At 37.4% G+C, this 16,920-nt stretch overlaps 1 protein-coding gene across 2 annotated transcripts in view; it reads right to left on the bottom strand.

Moving 5' to 3' along the window:
* The window catches only part of LOC122090177 (putative methyltransferase At1g22800, mitochondrial), a 56,864-nt gene extending 41,655 nt beyond the window's left edge, over positions 1 to 15,209 (bottom strand). The window contains exons 1-8 of one of the 2 annotated variants that reach the window (XM_042660027.1): positions 14,912 to 15,208; positions 14,178 to 14,287; positions 8,662 to 8,742; positions 7,104 to 7,182; positions 4,792 to 4,933; positions 4,563 to 4,632; positions 4,364 to 4,428; positions 4,185 to 4,263 (exon numbers count right to left, since the gene is read on the bottom strand). In XM_042660027.1, the coding sequence (XP_042515961.1) occupies positions 4,185 to 4,263; positions 4,364 to 4,428; positions 4,563 to 4,632; positions 4,792 to 4,933; positions 7,104 to 7,182; positions 8,662 to 8,721 (495 nt within the window). In that variant the 5' untranslated portion in view covers positions 8,722 to 8,742; positions 14,178 to 14,287; positions 14,912 to 15,208. Of the gene's footprint in view, positions 1 to 4,184; positions 4,264 to 4,363; positions 4,429 to 4,562; positions 4,633 to 4,791; positions 4,934 to 7,103; positions 7,183 to 8,661; positions 8,743 to 14,177; positions 14,288 to 14,911 lie in introns of both variants that reach the window. The other variant, XM_042660026.1, reaches the window with a different exon arrangement.
* Positions 15,210 to 16,920: the final 1,711 nt, after the last annotated feature.

Below are 16,920 nucleotides of genomic sequence, written 5' to 3'. Positions count from 1 at the left end.
ATGAGATCAAAATTAGGTAGCCTAAGCATTGATGCTTTTGTCATCTTCTGTTTGATCAAGTTGAATGCTTTAGTGGCAGCCAGAGTCCATTGGAATAGAGCTTTTTCTCCCTTCATGCACTCTGTGATAGGTGCTACAATAGCGCTGAAATTCTGTATGAACCATCTGTAGAATGAGGCAAGACCATGGAAACTGCGAACTTCTGTCAAGGTCTAGGAATTGGCCAATCTACCCCACTTTTAACCTTCTCTAGATCCGCTTCTATACCTTGAGAAGACATAATAAAGCCAAAGAATATAACCTTGGGCAGCATGAAAGAACACTTCTTCAAGTTGATATAGAGCTTCTCTTCTTGTAGCACCCTCATAACACGCCTCAAGTGTTCAAAGTGCTCATTTTGTGCCTCGTTGTAAATTAATATATTATCAAAGTATACTACAAGGAACTTTCCAATGAAGGGGCACAACACATAAGTCATTACTCCCATAAAACTACTAGGTGCATCGGTAAGGCTGAAGGGCATGACCTTCCATTCATATAGCCCTTCCTTTGTTTTGAATGTTGTTTTCCATTCATCCCCTGGGGGGATTCGTATTTGATGATATCCACTATGTAGATCAATCTTTGAAAATATAGTGGCTCTTGTCAACATGTCTAGCATATCATCCAAACGAGGAATATGAAATCTGTACTTTACCATATTTTATTGATGGCACGGCTGTCAATGCACATACGCCTTGATCGGTCATTTTTTGGTGTCAATAGAGTTGGTACGGCACATGGACTCATACTCTCTACTAGAAAGCCTTTTCATAACAAGTCATCCACTTGTCTCTTGAGCTCGGCATGCTCTGTAGGGCTGAGACGATAAGTGGGCAGATTTGGAAGTATTGATCCAGGCACTAGATCAATTGCATGTTGTATATCTCTCACAGGTGGTAGTTCATCAGGCACCAAATCTAAAAAATCAGTATGTAGCCCTTTGATTTGTGGTGGATGTGTTACCTCTCTTACCGATTCAGCGGCTTTAGTAACAAGGGCCAATATCAGTCTAGTTTCTTCAATAGTAACCAAGAACTCTCTATAGGGCAGCACGCACAGCTTCTTGTCCAACTGGTGTTTCTTGCTAGTGTTGGCTTTGCAAGGTTTTTCCTTGACTCAGTGGTTCCATGGGAAGAGGCCTTTTCAATGTTCTTCAAGACGTGTTGTCTTTGTAGTTGGGCAGCCCTTAACTTTGCCTTCACTTGTGGTATGTTGAGGGGATTTAGAATGAATGGCTTGCCTTTATGATCGAAGAAGCATTGGTTCTTAGTACCTCCAACTAGAACATTGTTATCATAGAGCCAAGGCCTTCCAAGTAGTACATCAGTGAGAACCATGGGAATGACATCATACCATACATTTTCTTCATAATCTGAAACCTTCAGTGGTACAGAACAACGTTGAGTTACAGCTATGGTGTTGTTGTCTAGCAGTGATACTTTGTATGGTTGTGGATGGGGTTCGGTCTTAAGCTTTCCTTCGACCATGAAAGCCTGAGATACTACATTCACACAACTCCCATTGTCCACAATTACATGAGCTTTGTGAGGCCCACTAGACATCAAAGTGTAGAATATGTTGCGCCTTCTCCAGTCTTCTCCTTTTGCTTCAACCACTAGGAGTTTTGCCACTACATTGATGGAGGCATATGGATCATCATCTTCTGGTGCAAATTCATCTCCATATTCATCTTCCATTCCTTCAATGGCAACATTTACGGCCCAATCATCATCCTGTCGTTCATAGATTTGCATATCTAAGTTGGACTCAATAGCATTGATGATGGAGTTGGATCATCAATGTTGAGGGAAGAATTTTGCAACATGTCCAGTTCCCCCACAGCCATAACACGTCAAGGATCTAGACTTGCTTCCACCCATTGGACTCTTACCCTTATCTTGTGTAGCTTGTGGAGCTCAGGTAGGGAATCCGTTAGGTTTAGTTGGTGCGAATGGCCTTTTAACATCAGTAGGCTGATTGAATCTTCTAGGGGCTGATTTGATCAGATCTTCAGCTTCTTTAGATTTTTCGGTGCATGCATTTGAGGATGGCAATTCTATCACAGCAATTTTGTCACGAATATCATGTCGTAATCCCAATTTGAATCAAGATATAAGCAATTCTTCATTTCTTGATAGGCACCTATTCGTGAAAGTAAATCATTAAATTTATTATATACTCTTCTACAGTCATGGTATCTTATCAAAGAGTGTTGAGCAAATCATAGAGACAGCGTCGGTATGTTGGAAGCAGACATCTCTCAGTGAGCATGAATTTGAGTTCTTCCCAATTGCGAGGCTCTCTATGTCTGTGCATGAGTTTAACTTCTTCAGCTTTCCACCAATCCTTAACACCACATGTCAGCTTAATGATAGCTAGTGGGACATTTCTTTCGTCAGACATACAGTACCATCGAAAGTAGTCATCAAAAGAGTTCATCCAATCACAGAAGTAGAGGGGATCATGAGTTCCATTATACTCCTTCAGTTCCAAACTTCCAATTTCACCTTATGTGTGTCATCATGGTGAAATTGGTTACCTTCATACTAATCAAATTCTTCACCTCAATTGGTATATTCCTTCGAGCTTGAAAGGTGAACCTTCTTGGTATAGTATTAGTGTTGTTGACTGTGTTGGACTGAGCAGCAGGAGTCCCTTTCAATTCAGATATTTGTTGATCAATATTGTCTATTCTTGCAGTCAATGCTTGGAGGGTCATCACATCCTCTAGTGAAATTTGTTTAGGGCTTTCTTCAACCATAGCTCTGATATCACTTAATGCAAAAGTAGATTACAAATAAACTACCCTAGTAGTTTATAACCCCAAACAAACAACTCAAGACCCAAAAGTTACTTGAGACTAAACCGGCAATAGACTAGGAAACAAGAGAAATAACCAAGAATAAAGACAAGCTAACAAAGACAAAAACCAGAAAATAGCCCAATCGACCAGGAGAGAAAGAGACCTGCGATAGGGCTGGAGAGAGAGGTGCGGCTGGGTCTATGAGGCTCCAATGGAGCTGCAAGTCTGGTCGTTTGTTGGCCCCAGGGAGAGTACAAAAACCCCCAAAGTTGAAGAGCTTCTAACCGTTGGTTGTGGAATTATGTCCTTTCTTGATTTTCAGACCTAGGAGAGAGAGAACTGGGAGAAACTTCAAGAATAGTGGTTTGATGCTTCAATCAGTACTCAGGTAAGGATTGATTGATCCTTAGACGGTCTGGAACACCTCTGTTTAATGCCTGGCTGAACAGGGAACAAATGGGGGAGGAAGAGGAGATCGATCTCCCTCCTAATTCCTCGCTGGTCGATTATGACATTAGGGATCTTGCAGATTTGAATTTTATCACAACAGTAGGCAATAGCAGCAGACAATAACAGCAGTAGAAATCTGAGAATAAAGGAGAAAGAGCATGGAGAATGTGAGTGGAAGTTGGCTATCTCGGCCTGGGCTTCTCACCCACAGCTATCCCAGCTGTTCTAAGCAATTGACTGCAAATTCTTTATTCAAATCTAAGAAATAAGAATACATTGGCTCTTCTATAGAGAGGAGATTAGCAGTCATAGCCTAACTAGGATTTAGTCTCCAAGTAGGATTAGACATTACATAATAGGAGTTGGACTCCAAATAGGATTAACCAAAAGCCTCTGATGGATTGAGTACAATCGACGGGTCCAATGGGCCTTATTAAATTAAATAACAACTTAATTAAATAAGTGAGAATCGATGGGCCCAATGGACCCTTATTTAATATCACTAAAACCCCTTATTTAAGAGTGGCGATTGGGGCTTCTTGGGCTGGGCTTCCTCCTGCGGTAGCCTAGCCCAAAGTATGGATCTACATCACCATTATTCCCAATGGTTATGATAATTACCCTCCAAGCAATAGATAGACCTGGTTCAACTCCTGACAAATGCATTGGAATGCCTTTTTTTTTATTCATCTAAAAATATCCATTATTCTACATGGACTTTCCTATCCATAAAAATTCAAATATTTATTATTCTTATGAATGTATATGCATTGCAAGTATGTCTATGTCTTACTTGAAGAAAGAATACCAAAACTTTAATTTGAAATGATACAATGAAATTGGATGTCGGATTCTGATAATAAGGGGAATTTTGCAGAAAATTACACACTTGAGCCAGAGGAGATATTCTTGGACTGATGCCACCTTCACGCTCCATCTGTGCTAAAGTGCATGCTATTCTTAGCTCCCTAGGGACCAATTCCCAGTTAAAATGACCAAAGGAAATACGGTTAACTTATGAATGTACTAAAAATCCAATATTATTCTAGAGAATGTAATTAAACAAACTTTAATGTCTCTCCACCAAGAATAGCTGCTAAAAATAGACCATCAGGTTTCAACGCCAATCTACTCTGCCAAAATTGCATAAAAAATATCAGCATTAACTACTAAAACCGTTCCCGAAAAGGAACTCATCTTCCCAGATATAAACAAATAAAAATAAATAAACCAGCCATATGGACTTATGGTGGAGAGGAGCACGCACTTGAATCATTGCTCCCGGAAGATCATTTGTCCAGTGTAGTCCCAAACAACTGATGACAAGATCTAGAGAGCTTCATGAAGAAACACGTTTAGTAGGTAACAAAACATTAAGGTTCCATCAACTTACATTATCTATAAAGATGAAATGAGAAAAAGAAAAGAAAAAAAATACTGCCAAATCGACTCATTTCTCAACACATAATTTGGTACAGATCGCTGAGTAGGCATACCTTTCTTTTATGGGCAAGAACTCCTCATCACCAACCACATAGGATGTCTCAATATTGTTATTAGATGCATCTTGTGCAGAATATTTACACAATTTGACCATGTCATGCGATGAATCCATCATAATGAGCTTTTCAATACCACCTAACAACGAAGAAAAGGTCTACATCATCCCTCAAAGATAGTTGTTAAGATCCACCTGCTTCAAAGAGTTGAAACTTCTAAGTGAAAGGTGGTTAATCATTGCTTTGCTATCAAAATGTTCTTGCCCCTCAATCTTCCTATCTTTCACAGTCTATTGCGTACTCAGGCTTTATGCCTTTATGGAAAGTCTTAACAATAATATGTTATATCCATTGATTCGCAAGCAAGTTGCATAGATTGCAGATGTTTTACTTGTCTTTCTAAATGATCAATAACATACATAAATGAACCAAAATTCCGTACTTTCCAAGTATTTAGTCTCTCTATTGAGTTTCTTCCATTTAACACCTAATTGCGTACATGAGGCGAATAGAAGATCAAAATCTAAACTGCACTCGAGCATTTTAACTCTACATAAGCCCTTGATTTTATACCTTAAAAGTCCTCCTTGAATCATAAATAGTTTTAGACTAAACTAGAAACCATATTACCAGCTCAAGAGCTATCAGATGTATTGACAGTTATTATGTGAATTACAACTCAGAGTTATTATGTGAAGAATTAGAAAATTTGGCAAAGCCATCGCTCTCGATATTTTTCACTTAAGTTTTGATGTTTATCAACAAGTTAAAATTATGTGTCAGATTAACCGGTCAGAAGTTCGTTCTCCTATATATATATATATATATATAGATAGATAAAAGAATTGCTTTTTAAATTCAGATTACTTGAAAATGTTTAAATATTTTTATACGGTTAAAAGAAATAGGTATTAGATATTGATGAAAAGTCATTACATTAAATTTCATAAGATGATGATGACAAGTCATAATAAATAATATGGACTAATTGTTAATTACAACAAAAATTTTAATAAATAATCTGGAAAGAGATTTGATGAGGATAAGTGTAAGGGGAAAAGATTATGCAAGACTAGCATAGATGCAATTATACAAATAAGATTCTTATACATTCATTTTGAAATGTAAATATTAAGAATAGTATGTTAAAATTGCTCACTATTGGAGTTTATGAGTTATGGTTGCTGTTTATTATTGTCTACCATATGGGTATTTTACTCAACCCATCTATAAGTTGTAAGAGCCTAAAAGCTCCCCCATGATTTTTATGATGAATGAATTGAGCTTTTGGTTCAATAGTGCTGTAAGAAACAGAGCTACTCTGGGACACAGCAGCAACCTCAGTTGGATTCTGAGGATAATCAGTTGGGAGAGTTCAATGATGCTGTAAGAAACAGAGCTACTCTGTGACACAGCAGCAACCTCAGTTGGATTTTGAGGATAATCGGTTGGGAGATCTGATATTCTATTCTTCTCTTATTCCTCTTCTTCTTCCCTGCGATCCCAGGTCAGTACAGCCCTTGTTCTGCACATATTATAGAGTTTTCTATAAGACTTCAATCTATATAACCTGCTGAACATATACCTGATCAGTCATTGAATTCTGGAAAATTCTTAAAACTAAGTTTATTGAGTATAGTGGTTGGCTGCACCCTGTTTTGGATGTTTTTTCCTTGAATGTTGATTCCATCATTCAAAGGAATCTAACCATTAGATTGAGTTGGTATTCAGTGGTGTTAATCACCAGTCCAGCAGGGTGGTTTGACCTTAGATTGGTCCCCATCTGAGTTTCTGATCTACTGTTCTAGAAGTTCCCAGAATTTTGGGACTCTTGCTTGCTATTTCTGAAATTTGTCCACGGCTTACAATCTGACAATTGGATCATCACCATATTTTGGGGTTATTTAATATTTATAAAAATCCATAGCCGACCTCAATTTCATCAACATCCATTGGTTAGATCATGAGATTTCACCACTCTTTAAATTCTTGTTGTTTGTGATAACCTGTGATCCTACCTTTGGGTTGGGGTTTTGATACTGATTGTCCATGGTTTGGACTCCTTTAAGTAACTTTTCTCCTAATCAGTAGTCTCCTCTCTACCTCTTCTTCTTCTATCAACTTTCTCTTCTATTTTGTTCTTCTTCTTGCTGTTTTATTTTGTCCCACTTTGTCACAGTAAATTAACTCGGGATAAGGCTTTGGATATTGTTGTTGTTGTTTGTCACAGTAAATATTCAAGAAAATAGCAATTCTCAGTGCCAGAATAGTAAAGGAGAAAAAGCGACGTAAATCTAACAAGCTCTTACCACGCCCAGGTAACAACCGCTTAATAGCTTCCAATGAACCCCCCAAACAGAGTGCTGTTGGAAAGGCTTTTGTACAGTCCTGCAAGGGGGAAAAAACATGGCAAAGGTAATTCCTCCACCATCAAACTTCAACAAATATTATGATCTAGAAACATTTTAGGATATAATTTTCTTATTGTCTTGGCATATTCTGAAACAAACTTTAGCTTCTGTTTCTACAAGAATCCCGCCCAGATGAAAGATCAATCATGCTGCACTCCAGTTACTTTATAAAAAATAGGATATGCATGCCATAGAAGCCCGCTATTGATGTAAAGGGGGAGGGCAAGGGGTCAAAGCCATTGGTTGAAGGCACAACTTTATTGGAGCAAAATGAAAGAACAGATTCAGACCATTTGTAATTTTCAAATATTCAAGATCCCTTCCTGAACAAATCGTCAATTTCCTTCCTATCAAATAAGGTAGGCTCTTTCACATGCTCAGCATGGCACATGGCCATTTGGTCCATAAGGGATGAGAAAAAATGGGATATTTAGGGAGAGAAGACAAACAGCTCAATAGTCAATCGGACTCCATATCTTACACTATTTCATAATTAAGGAATTCTTCAGAAGCACCTCTTAGGACAATGTGCTGAAGCTGGATAGACATTGTATTGGCTAACACCAGGCTCTGTGGTATCATCAGTTTAATGTTGAAGGTATTCATTTCTAGCTATTGCTTGGCTCTATATTAGTAACCATTATACTCAGTCAGCTCCATGTTTCTTTTGGGATTCCGGCCCTCAGCATTCCTCACATTCTATATTTCTCTCCGGCTGTGTTTGGTTGTAACTTTTAAGGGGGGGGGAATTAAAGGGAAGGGAAGTGAAATTTTCATACTTAAAAAAGAAATATATGTAATCATTACCCATTTGACTTTAACATTAACTTCAAATCATTCCATATTTGGTTATAAATTTTCACTTTACTTTGCATCCAAAACCCTTTGCTACTATATGTAAATAAAAATTACATGTAAAACATACCATTACTAAATATGGTTAAAAAAATTAAGTAGTTTATACAATCACATGGGGTAACGATTATAAACATTTATTTTTAAAGTATGAAATTTTCACTTCCCTTCCCTTTAAATTCCCATTGCAACCAAATGGAGCCCCCAGTAATCCCTGGATACACCTTTAGCATCCATCAACATTCTCTTGCTTGCCTTATCTGACGACTTGGCTAGCAGGGTGTGCTTGGAGAGTTTTAAGACCCAGATATAGTGGCCTGGTATTTTATCCTGGTTGCTTGGGTATCAGGTAATATTGTGCAGCAATGTGTTGTTTCTCTTGGGGGCCTGTTGTTTTATGCTGGTTGCTTTGGTATCAGGTAATATTGAGCAGCAATGTGTTGTTTCTCTTGTGGGCCTTTTTACCTCCTCCTCTAATAATTATTTATAGAAACAAACTCAAAATTTATAGCATCTATACCAATCAAATTAGCCATCAGTATACGGATACCAGTGGAACAGAATGAAAGTGTACTAGAAAGATCTAGAGAAGCTCCCATACCTCCAAACGGTCCAGTAGGTTATCAGCAACACTATCAACTAAAGAATCCTTGGGACGCATTAACCATGCAGCTCGGTTACGCTGCCAAGCAAGATCGACCAATGTTAAAACCAAAAGAAGGAAAAGAATAAAAAAAGAGGACGTTCCTTCCAAATACCAATAGAGCCATAGAGAGAGAGAGAGAGAGAGAAGGAGATGGGGGTGCAAGGAGGAAACGGAGGTTGAAGGGCATAAGAGGCGATTCCTGAATAGAAATTATTTCCATATATTTCCAATTGTTCAGCACATACATCAATGACGACATATAGGACAGATTTGAAACCCAGTGATGGTCCACAGCACAAGAAATAAGCAAGTGCATAGTTGTCAACACCAAACTCAATTGTAGAATCTCTATGAGGTGTTATTGAATTGAATTAGAATTCAAATCTTGAATCATAGGATTAAAAATGATTACCCAAAAAAATTGGAAAAAATATTACAGAAAGTTTATAGAAAACATCTGAAACAAAGATAGTACTAATTATCCAAATAATTAATTGCATAACCATTAGCTGAAAACCATATAAATGAGGTCTAGAAGTTCATACATCGATACTGATATCGTAACAACACTCACATTATATTCCTACATAAATATCCCTATAAATGAGTAAGAGAAACAATGACAAACTATTGAGGAAAGCAAGAAAATCGAAGTGTCCACCAAAACCTTCACAAATCACCTCCACCTTAATCTTCTAAATCGGGATAAATAAAGGGCAACAAACAGAAACAAATCCATTAAATATTGAAGGAGATATTTGAGCATTGGGTTTTAGGGAAGAAAAAAGCTTGATAATCGGAACTAAAAACAGAAAAAGTGGGTATTTAAGACCCTTTGACAAGTGTAAGAGGGGTTAAAGAAAACGAAAAAGTTTGAAAAAAGGAAACCAAAAAACTGAGATGTTGAGCGATTGAGATTGACTAATTTCTGCCAAGCCTACTCGGCCACTATCTTTAAGCATCATAAGAATTGTCCAAGTCATAAACTAATTCTAAGACTCAGTAGCCAAGTCAACTGATTCCAGCAACTCTAGCCAGAATGCAACTCACCAGGTGAAACCGAATAATCAGCTGGGCACCAAATCATACTGAATTGTACGATTCAAATAATGAATCGGACCGATTTCACAACACCTTCTAGATCTATCCTTCCTCAGTGTAAGGACTGAAACGGTGATGCAGATCAAATCGATAGATCTGCTTGTGATGGGTACGAGAAAGTGAATAAGCAAGAATTTATGAGAGAGAGAGAGAGAGAGAGAGAGAGAACCCCAAATCAAGGGGAGAGATGGACAAGAGACGCAATGACCTAACAATCAAATATAACTGAACCAATTCTATTAATCAATTCGTGGAGGGTTGTTAAGCCATACAATTATTTATAGAAGCTGTGTAACTTAAAATAAAATAGGACTGACAAAACAAGTCGGTGGGCGGAGCTGGAAGTGTCCTAACTGAATAAAATAATGAGGAAAAAAAAGATATCTTGACAGAGAAGGAAATCACCCCCCCCCAATACACAGGTGCTTTGGAGGGATCCCAACTGACTCGGAAACAATGTTTGAAATATTAATCGAAGTGACTGAAATTTCACAAAGATCTTCGGTTTCAACAAAGGTCGAAACAAAACCATGTGCAACACTTGTGATGGAGGGCCAGTTAGAGAAGGGGGAACCAGGGAAGATCACAGTACTAGTGGGAAAGGGAAGCACACACTCATAGTTCACTTCCCAAATTTCTAGTCCTTGTCCATTGGTTACAGACATATATAGGGAAAATAAAAGAATTATAAACCAACTAAAATAGATGCTAGTCTAAACTAGGAAAAGTCACAAAAGGAAACTACTTCAAAAGGAAAGAAATCCCAACAGCCTCTAACTCCTACATATGCTACTACTAGAAAATAAAAGACTTAAAATAATAAAGTACAACTCAATAATAAAGTACAACTCCCTACCCTTCTCGGACGAAAACCCTAGGTTGGAACGGTTCTTCTTGGCTCTTGGCTTCCAAAGCCAGTCATGCTTGTCCAACCCAGTCAAGTGCGTCTGCATCAACCTCATTCTTACCATGTTTCGGTCAAAATTTGATAATTTCAGAGAAATTTTAACCATGTTTCAGATTTCTATATCACTTCAGCCAAAAACTTTGTATTCTTTTGCATGGTTTTGATCGAAATTTCGCGGTTTCGATAGAAATTTAGCAGTTTCGATGAAATTTTGACCATGTTTAGAATTTAGTATCATTTCGCACGTTTCAACTCTAGAGAGGAAAACTTCCTAGAAAACCTCCATTCTTGTATTTTGCCAAATCACTCCCATATCATTGTAAAGAACCATGTTATACATTTGACAATTATGAAATGGTTTCTAATTTTATGTTTACTCATTCCCAAACATATTTTAGTTGTTGTAATTGACTTATGTGAGTTCTAGTACTAAATTTTGTATATACAGCGTACACTACCAACCTAGAGTCCAAAGTCAAACTACATTTTTTTTTTACATTCTAAGGGTTCCACAATGTGTAAAGGACCTAAATTTATCATATCTTTGAGGAACTAAATTGACCATTTAGGCCTCGAAACCATCAACTGAAACCAGCAACCAAAACCTCAGGTTCAAAACCTGACAGAAATTTCATGCTTCCACGAAATACTTCGATCTCAAGCTTGGTCGAAACTATGCTTGAAACCTAAACCTTGAACCTTGCTCAAAAACTAATTTTATCTAGATCCTTATCCACCCTACATTGGTCGAAACTATGCTTGAAACATAAACCTTGAACCTAAACCTAAACTTGACCCATGGCTTGAACAGATAATGCTGGTTCATTGAACCTAACCACTGGAAATGACCCAATGGATTGAACCAAGTTTGAACTTATTGATCCAATTGATTGAACCAGGTTTGACCAGAAAACAAGTTCAGATACAGACCAAACAGGTTTTGCACTATTCCTTCCTAGTTAGAAAAGACTCACCCCTGAGTCATATAATGAGAACAAATCTCCACCACACGGTTAATATATGCGATCGTCGGCGTTGATGGTATGATGATCCAACAAATTTCACGATTAAATTCAGCAACGACTGGATTCCTTACAACCAAGATTTGTGGCAAAAGAAGGAAATCAACCGTCTTGATGTCCTTATGAACAACATCAAGTTGTGTCTCTCTAATTGGAATATGTTTTTGGGCTCCAAATCCTCAATTGGACAGTTGATTAATTCCTCAGCTTCAATCTCATCATTGTAACTGATTTAGATCAGGAAGAATATGGATCATGACATTCGCTTAAGTTTTTAGTCGTGGATATTCAAATATAAACAGCCTCTTCATAATCTCTTCGAAGATACAGATATCATCCTTCATCGAAAGCAATCGGTCTCAAATATATTGATTAACCTTCATGTTGGATCGAATGGCAACATCCAGGCCTCCCCCTATTCTGCTCTATTTTGTGTTTTGTTCCAAATCTAGTTTCTTGAATTCCCTGCTTGTGGTGACTTATTTGATCGGAGTTTTGGGATTATTCTAGGAGTTATTGTTCAGTCAATACCCTTACATTAGGTTTTACTTAGAACATTACATTGAGGCACGAATGACTGTAAGAAAGAACGTGAACAGCAAGGTTTCAAGTTTGACTCCTCTTATCTCCTTGGGGCCGGTCACATGGGGGTGCTTAGTACTCTTTACCGCTTTGGTGAAAGTTCAACGGTTCTCATTCAACCCCAGTATGACCCATTTCATGTGATTCTACGGTCAGCAAGGGCCCGTGAGATTAGTTAGGCCAAAGGCCTGGATACCCATCATTAGAAAAGAAAAAAAAAACCATTAAATTTTTCTAAGTCAAAGCACCTAATTACTCGAGTTTCCACTTAGGTCTCTTTATCTTTTATGGGCTTTCCAATATTGTAGAGATCTATAGATCAAGATTACAACAACTTAAAACATTGAAGCTTAGATAATCATGAACATCACGAAAGATATCTTCTTTGAAGCTCTTTGTCTCTCATGGTCATGTATGACGATCATAGGTAGCTAGTCACATACGACCATCATTACCAATTCTTCATCAACATCAGCATGCTTTCTTTATCCCCAGAGGATACATCTCAGTTCATCGGGTTCTATCTTTCTTATATGACATTAACATACATATTAGAACACCCAAACACACATCAATTAAGGTTTTCATATCCATAGCACTTAATAAAAAATATAGAACCATGATGAAGAGCTCAAGGTTCGGCTTTGATACCAAGTTGATGCAGATCAAATCAATAGATCTTTTTTCTGGTGAGTAGGACTAGTAAATCAACAAGAATCATGGAAAAGAGATGTCAGAGTGAGAAAGGAGAGAAAACCCCAAATCATGGGGGGAAAAGAGAGGGGAGAGAGGGAACAAGAGAGGCAATGACCTCACTATCAAATAAATCTAAACAAACCCCATTACTTAACCTGTGGGGCTGTTAAGCCTTACAATTATTTATAGAAGCTGAATAAACTAAAATTAAATAGGACTAACACAATCAGTCGATGGCTTGAGCTGAATGTGTCCTAACTGATTAAAATAAAATAAGAAAAAAAAAGACATTAACAAAGAAGGAAATACCCCCATACGTAGGAGTTCCAACAGAATCAAAAAGCTAACTTTATCTGAACCTTATCTACCCCTCCATCTCACCAAGAATCGCTACTTGACTTAAAATCTTTAATAATAAAGAAAACAAAAAATCCGAACTGGATTAATCCAATCCCTATATTCAGCCAGCTAACATAATAAAATAACAAATTAAACTGCTAAACTTGACCCAAAACTTGAATCATGGTGATCTCGCTATTAACTTGTTCTTTTGGATTTGCGAGACAAGAGCACAAGAGATATATAAAACGTATAATATCTCGGTCGAGATCTTGACTTGGGCGAGTTGGACCAAGCCACATGGGGTATATACATAATTTCGACCCTCAACTCGACATCTCTCGCCCTACTGTGAAGAAAAAGTGAGCTTTTGGTGGTTTTTCTTGCCAAATTTCTCCTCTACAATGGAGATTAACAACTTCAACACTTGGAAATTGGAAAATATCACTTCATCATCAACTTTTAGAGATCCTTTTCTTCTCAAGAATAGTTTTAGGTAGAAACAACTTCTTAAAACCCTTTTTTTCATAGAAACATGGTCAATAATTATTTGTTTTTATTGTGAATAGCCTAGGGTGAAGGGTCCGAAGTCAAATAGCCATTTTGGGTTTGATTTGAAGATTGAGGTTTCCCCTATGTTTAAAAGGCCTAAAATAGGCTAATTGACAAGTTTCAGGGGCTAAAAAGTCAATATGGCCACCGAAGCTAACCACCAAGATGACCGGGCAAAATATACCAGATCTCGGTTATTTTTGCTTAGTGAAACTTCTGTCGAGATTGAGATCTTGAACCTTGACTTGAACAGATAAGGCTGGTTCACTGACCTTGTCACCGGAAATAACCCAATTGGTTGAACAATGGTTGAACCAGTTGACCCAATTGATTGAACCACGTTTGAACCAGAAAATAGGTTCAGATATGGACCAAACCAATTCTGCATTAAACAGCAATTGAATAAAGAAAATCAGAAACAGGGTAATAGTTACTAATTCAAATCTGAATAAACATTCCCAGAAAATAGACTAGATCAATTAAGATAAAAAATAATTGGAAGCCCTACAAACCTTTGTCACCAGGACCAAAACTAAGAATTTCTACCCATCATCTGTCTAGAATTTCATCAAAAAAATAATATAAAGTGAAAGATTTACTGATCTATAAAAACAGATTCTTCTTTTCAAGAGCAACTTCTTTCCAATAAAGCATCCCTAATGAACATATTGGCACTAAAATAAATAAATAAATCGAAACCTTAAAGCACTGCAGTACGGTAACTTAAAAAGGTAAAGCAGCAGATAATGTAATAGAGCTAATCTGATTTTCCACAGATATTTGATTAGAAACATTAGAAGAGGAAGAGGATATAGAACATTTGACTAAATAAGAACCGCACGACTCCTACCCAATAACCCCAATTCTGTACCTCTCCCACAAACGTTGAAATTCTTCCACACTCTACCATCATCTACAAAATCTCATCATTGCACAATTCCCCTCTCATAATACCAAAAACAATATATTTGAAAGCCAAAACAGAGAGAGAGAGAGGTTTACTTACTTGAATTCGTTTAAGATCGCGATCGAAGATCTTGACCTTGGAACTCTGGACGCCATCAGCGATGTCCGTGCAGAATGGAGATGAGAGATGAAAAGATAAGGGTTGTTCCTTCCAAAACCCTCTCCCTCTCCCTCTCTGGAGGATCTTCGCTGATGGCATTGGTAATCTCATACTTAGGCTTGGCGGGAAAATGGCAGAAGTGATTAAACTGATCAGGGGCGCCAAATCGCAAACCTCTTTTCGGCGGTTAAAAGCTTCTGTTAATGACTGTGCTCGCGGAAAAACTCCTAAAAGAGGCATACGAGAGTTTCCGTTGTCAGTTTTGTTGGGATTTTGTGAGTGGTGAAACATTCTGACACGTGGCATTCAATGCCACAGAAAATGGAGTTTTTTTTTTCTTTTTTTTCTTTTTTTGGACTTAAAATGGAGTCCAGATTTTTTATTCATGGTGAGGGTCAATGAGGTGGAATCTCCATTGCAGGACCTCATGGTGAGGGCCAATGAAGTAGAATCTCTATTGGAAGTCAGATACGTGGAATCTCTATTGGAAGTCAGAGAGAGGGAACTCTCATTGGTACCTTTCCGCAGATCCAAATCCTAGCTGGCATCTTTTCTAACGTGGCAAGAGCTTTGGCATAATTCTTACCAAAAAAAAAAAGAGCTTTGGCTCAATCATAATGTCCCAGGAGATAAATTGCTCAGTCAATTCATGGGCTAGCTACGTTTGGTTGTAATCATGTGAGAGTCAATTGGTTTTTCTTAATTCCGGTTGCTGGAATAAGCTATAGGAGTAAAATAACATTTAAGGAAAAAAAAATATGTATAATCGTGTGGCCTATGTGCTTAGATATAAAGGCGTGCAAAATTGTTGCCCATCTCTTGTAAAATCAGAATTTTCATTCATGTTAACACCTCTACAAACACTCCCATTAATCTCATACTGATATAGAGGCCACTAGAATAGGCAATGATCCATTGCCTTAATGGTAAATGTCTCCCCTTATTGGTAAGTTTGTTAACTACAAATGCAATGTCAACTGAGCAAAATGCATGAATAGGTTATATTTCAGAAATAGCATCTTGAGGTAATCTCTCTCGCTTCCTCTTGGAGATGGTATACTTGAATTCTATAATTTATTCTGATGGAAGACCAACAAGTATGACACAGATTTATACACTAGTTTTATATCCTTAAAGACAGCAATTTCTCTCTAAAAATAGTCATTTTCCTTCCTTCTTTAGGCTTGCAATACACATAAAAATACTAAAATTAGTAATCTTAGGCCCGTTTGATTTTGTTTCTGTTGTTTCTATCCAGAAACAGTAGAAACGGTTTTTTTTTTTTCGTTTTTGTGCTAAGAAACAATTTTTGGAACTGCAATAAGGTGTTTGATTTTTCTGTTTCCTGAAACATATTCAACAGTGTAGTCGGATCCAAGACACGAGCAAAGGCACGACATTGTAGGTATGCAACTCACAAGTGAAGGCATGACGTTGGAGTTGTAGGTATTATTTGTGGAGATGAACTTCAAAAGGATGAAGGCAATCCAAAACTGTGAGCTACACACAACTAGGTTGGAATCGCTACATCTGGATAGCAAGAAGTTTCAACAATGGGTTAGGGTTGGGGTTGGGGTAGGTCGAGTGAAGTATAGGATTTTTCATAATTTTTGTCCCTCCCACTTGTTTCTAGAAACAGAAAAACAAGTTTGACTTGTTTCTCCATTCATGTTTCTAGACACAAAAATAAGCATGAATTTTCTATTTCTGTTTTAAAAAACAAGTGAAACAAAACGGAAAAATCAAATTGTTTTTGGGGTGTTTTTCCATTTCTAAACACAGAAAAACACGTTTTAGGAAACAAAATCAAACGGGCCCTTATTCTTTATCCAAAAATTTAAAATTATCAAACTCATATCCAAGTATTTTAAGTTTAGAAATTTACAAGTCTAAAATGTTGATTCAACAAATCATTCAAGAATGTTGCTTATGATAATTGTTTGGTGAAA

The sequence above is a fragment of the Macadamia integrifolia genome, chromosome 9 (assembly GCF_013358625.1).
Source record: "Macadamia integrifolia cultivar HAES 741 chromosome 9, SCU_Mint_v3, whole genome shotgun sequence".
NCBI lineage: Eukaryota > Viridiplantae > Streptophyta > Magnoliopsida > Proteales > Proteaceae > Macadamia > Macadamia integrifolia.
The sequence above is the reverse complement of the archived record's forward strand: the minus strand, read 5'-3'. Positions and strand labels throughout refer to the sequence as shown.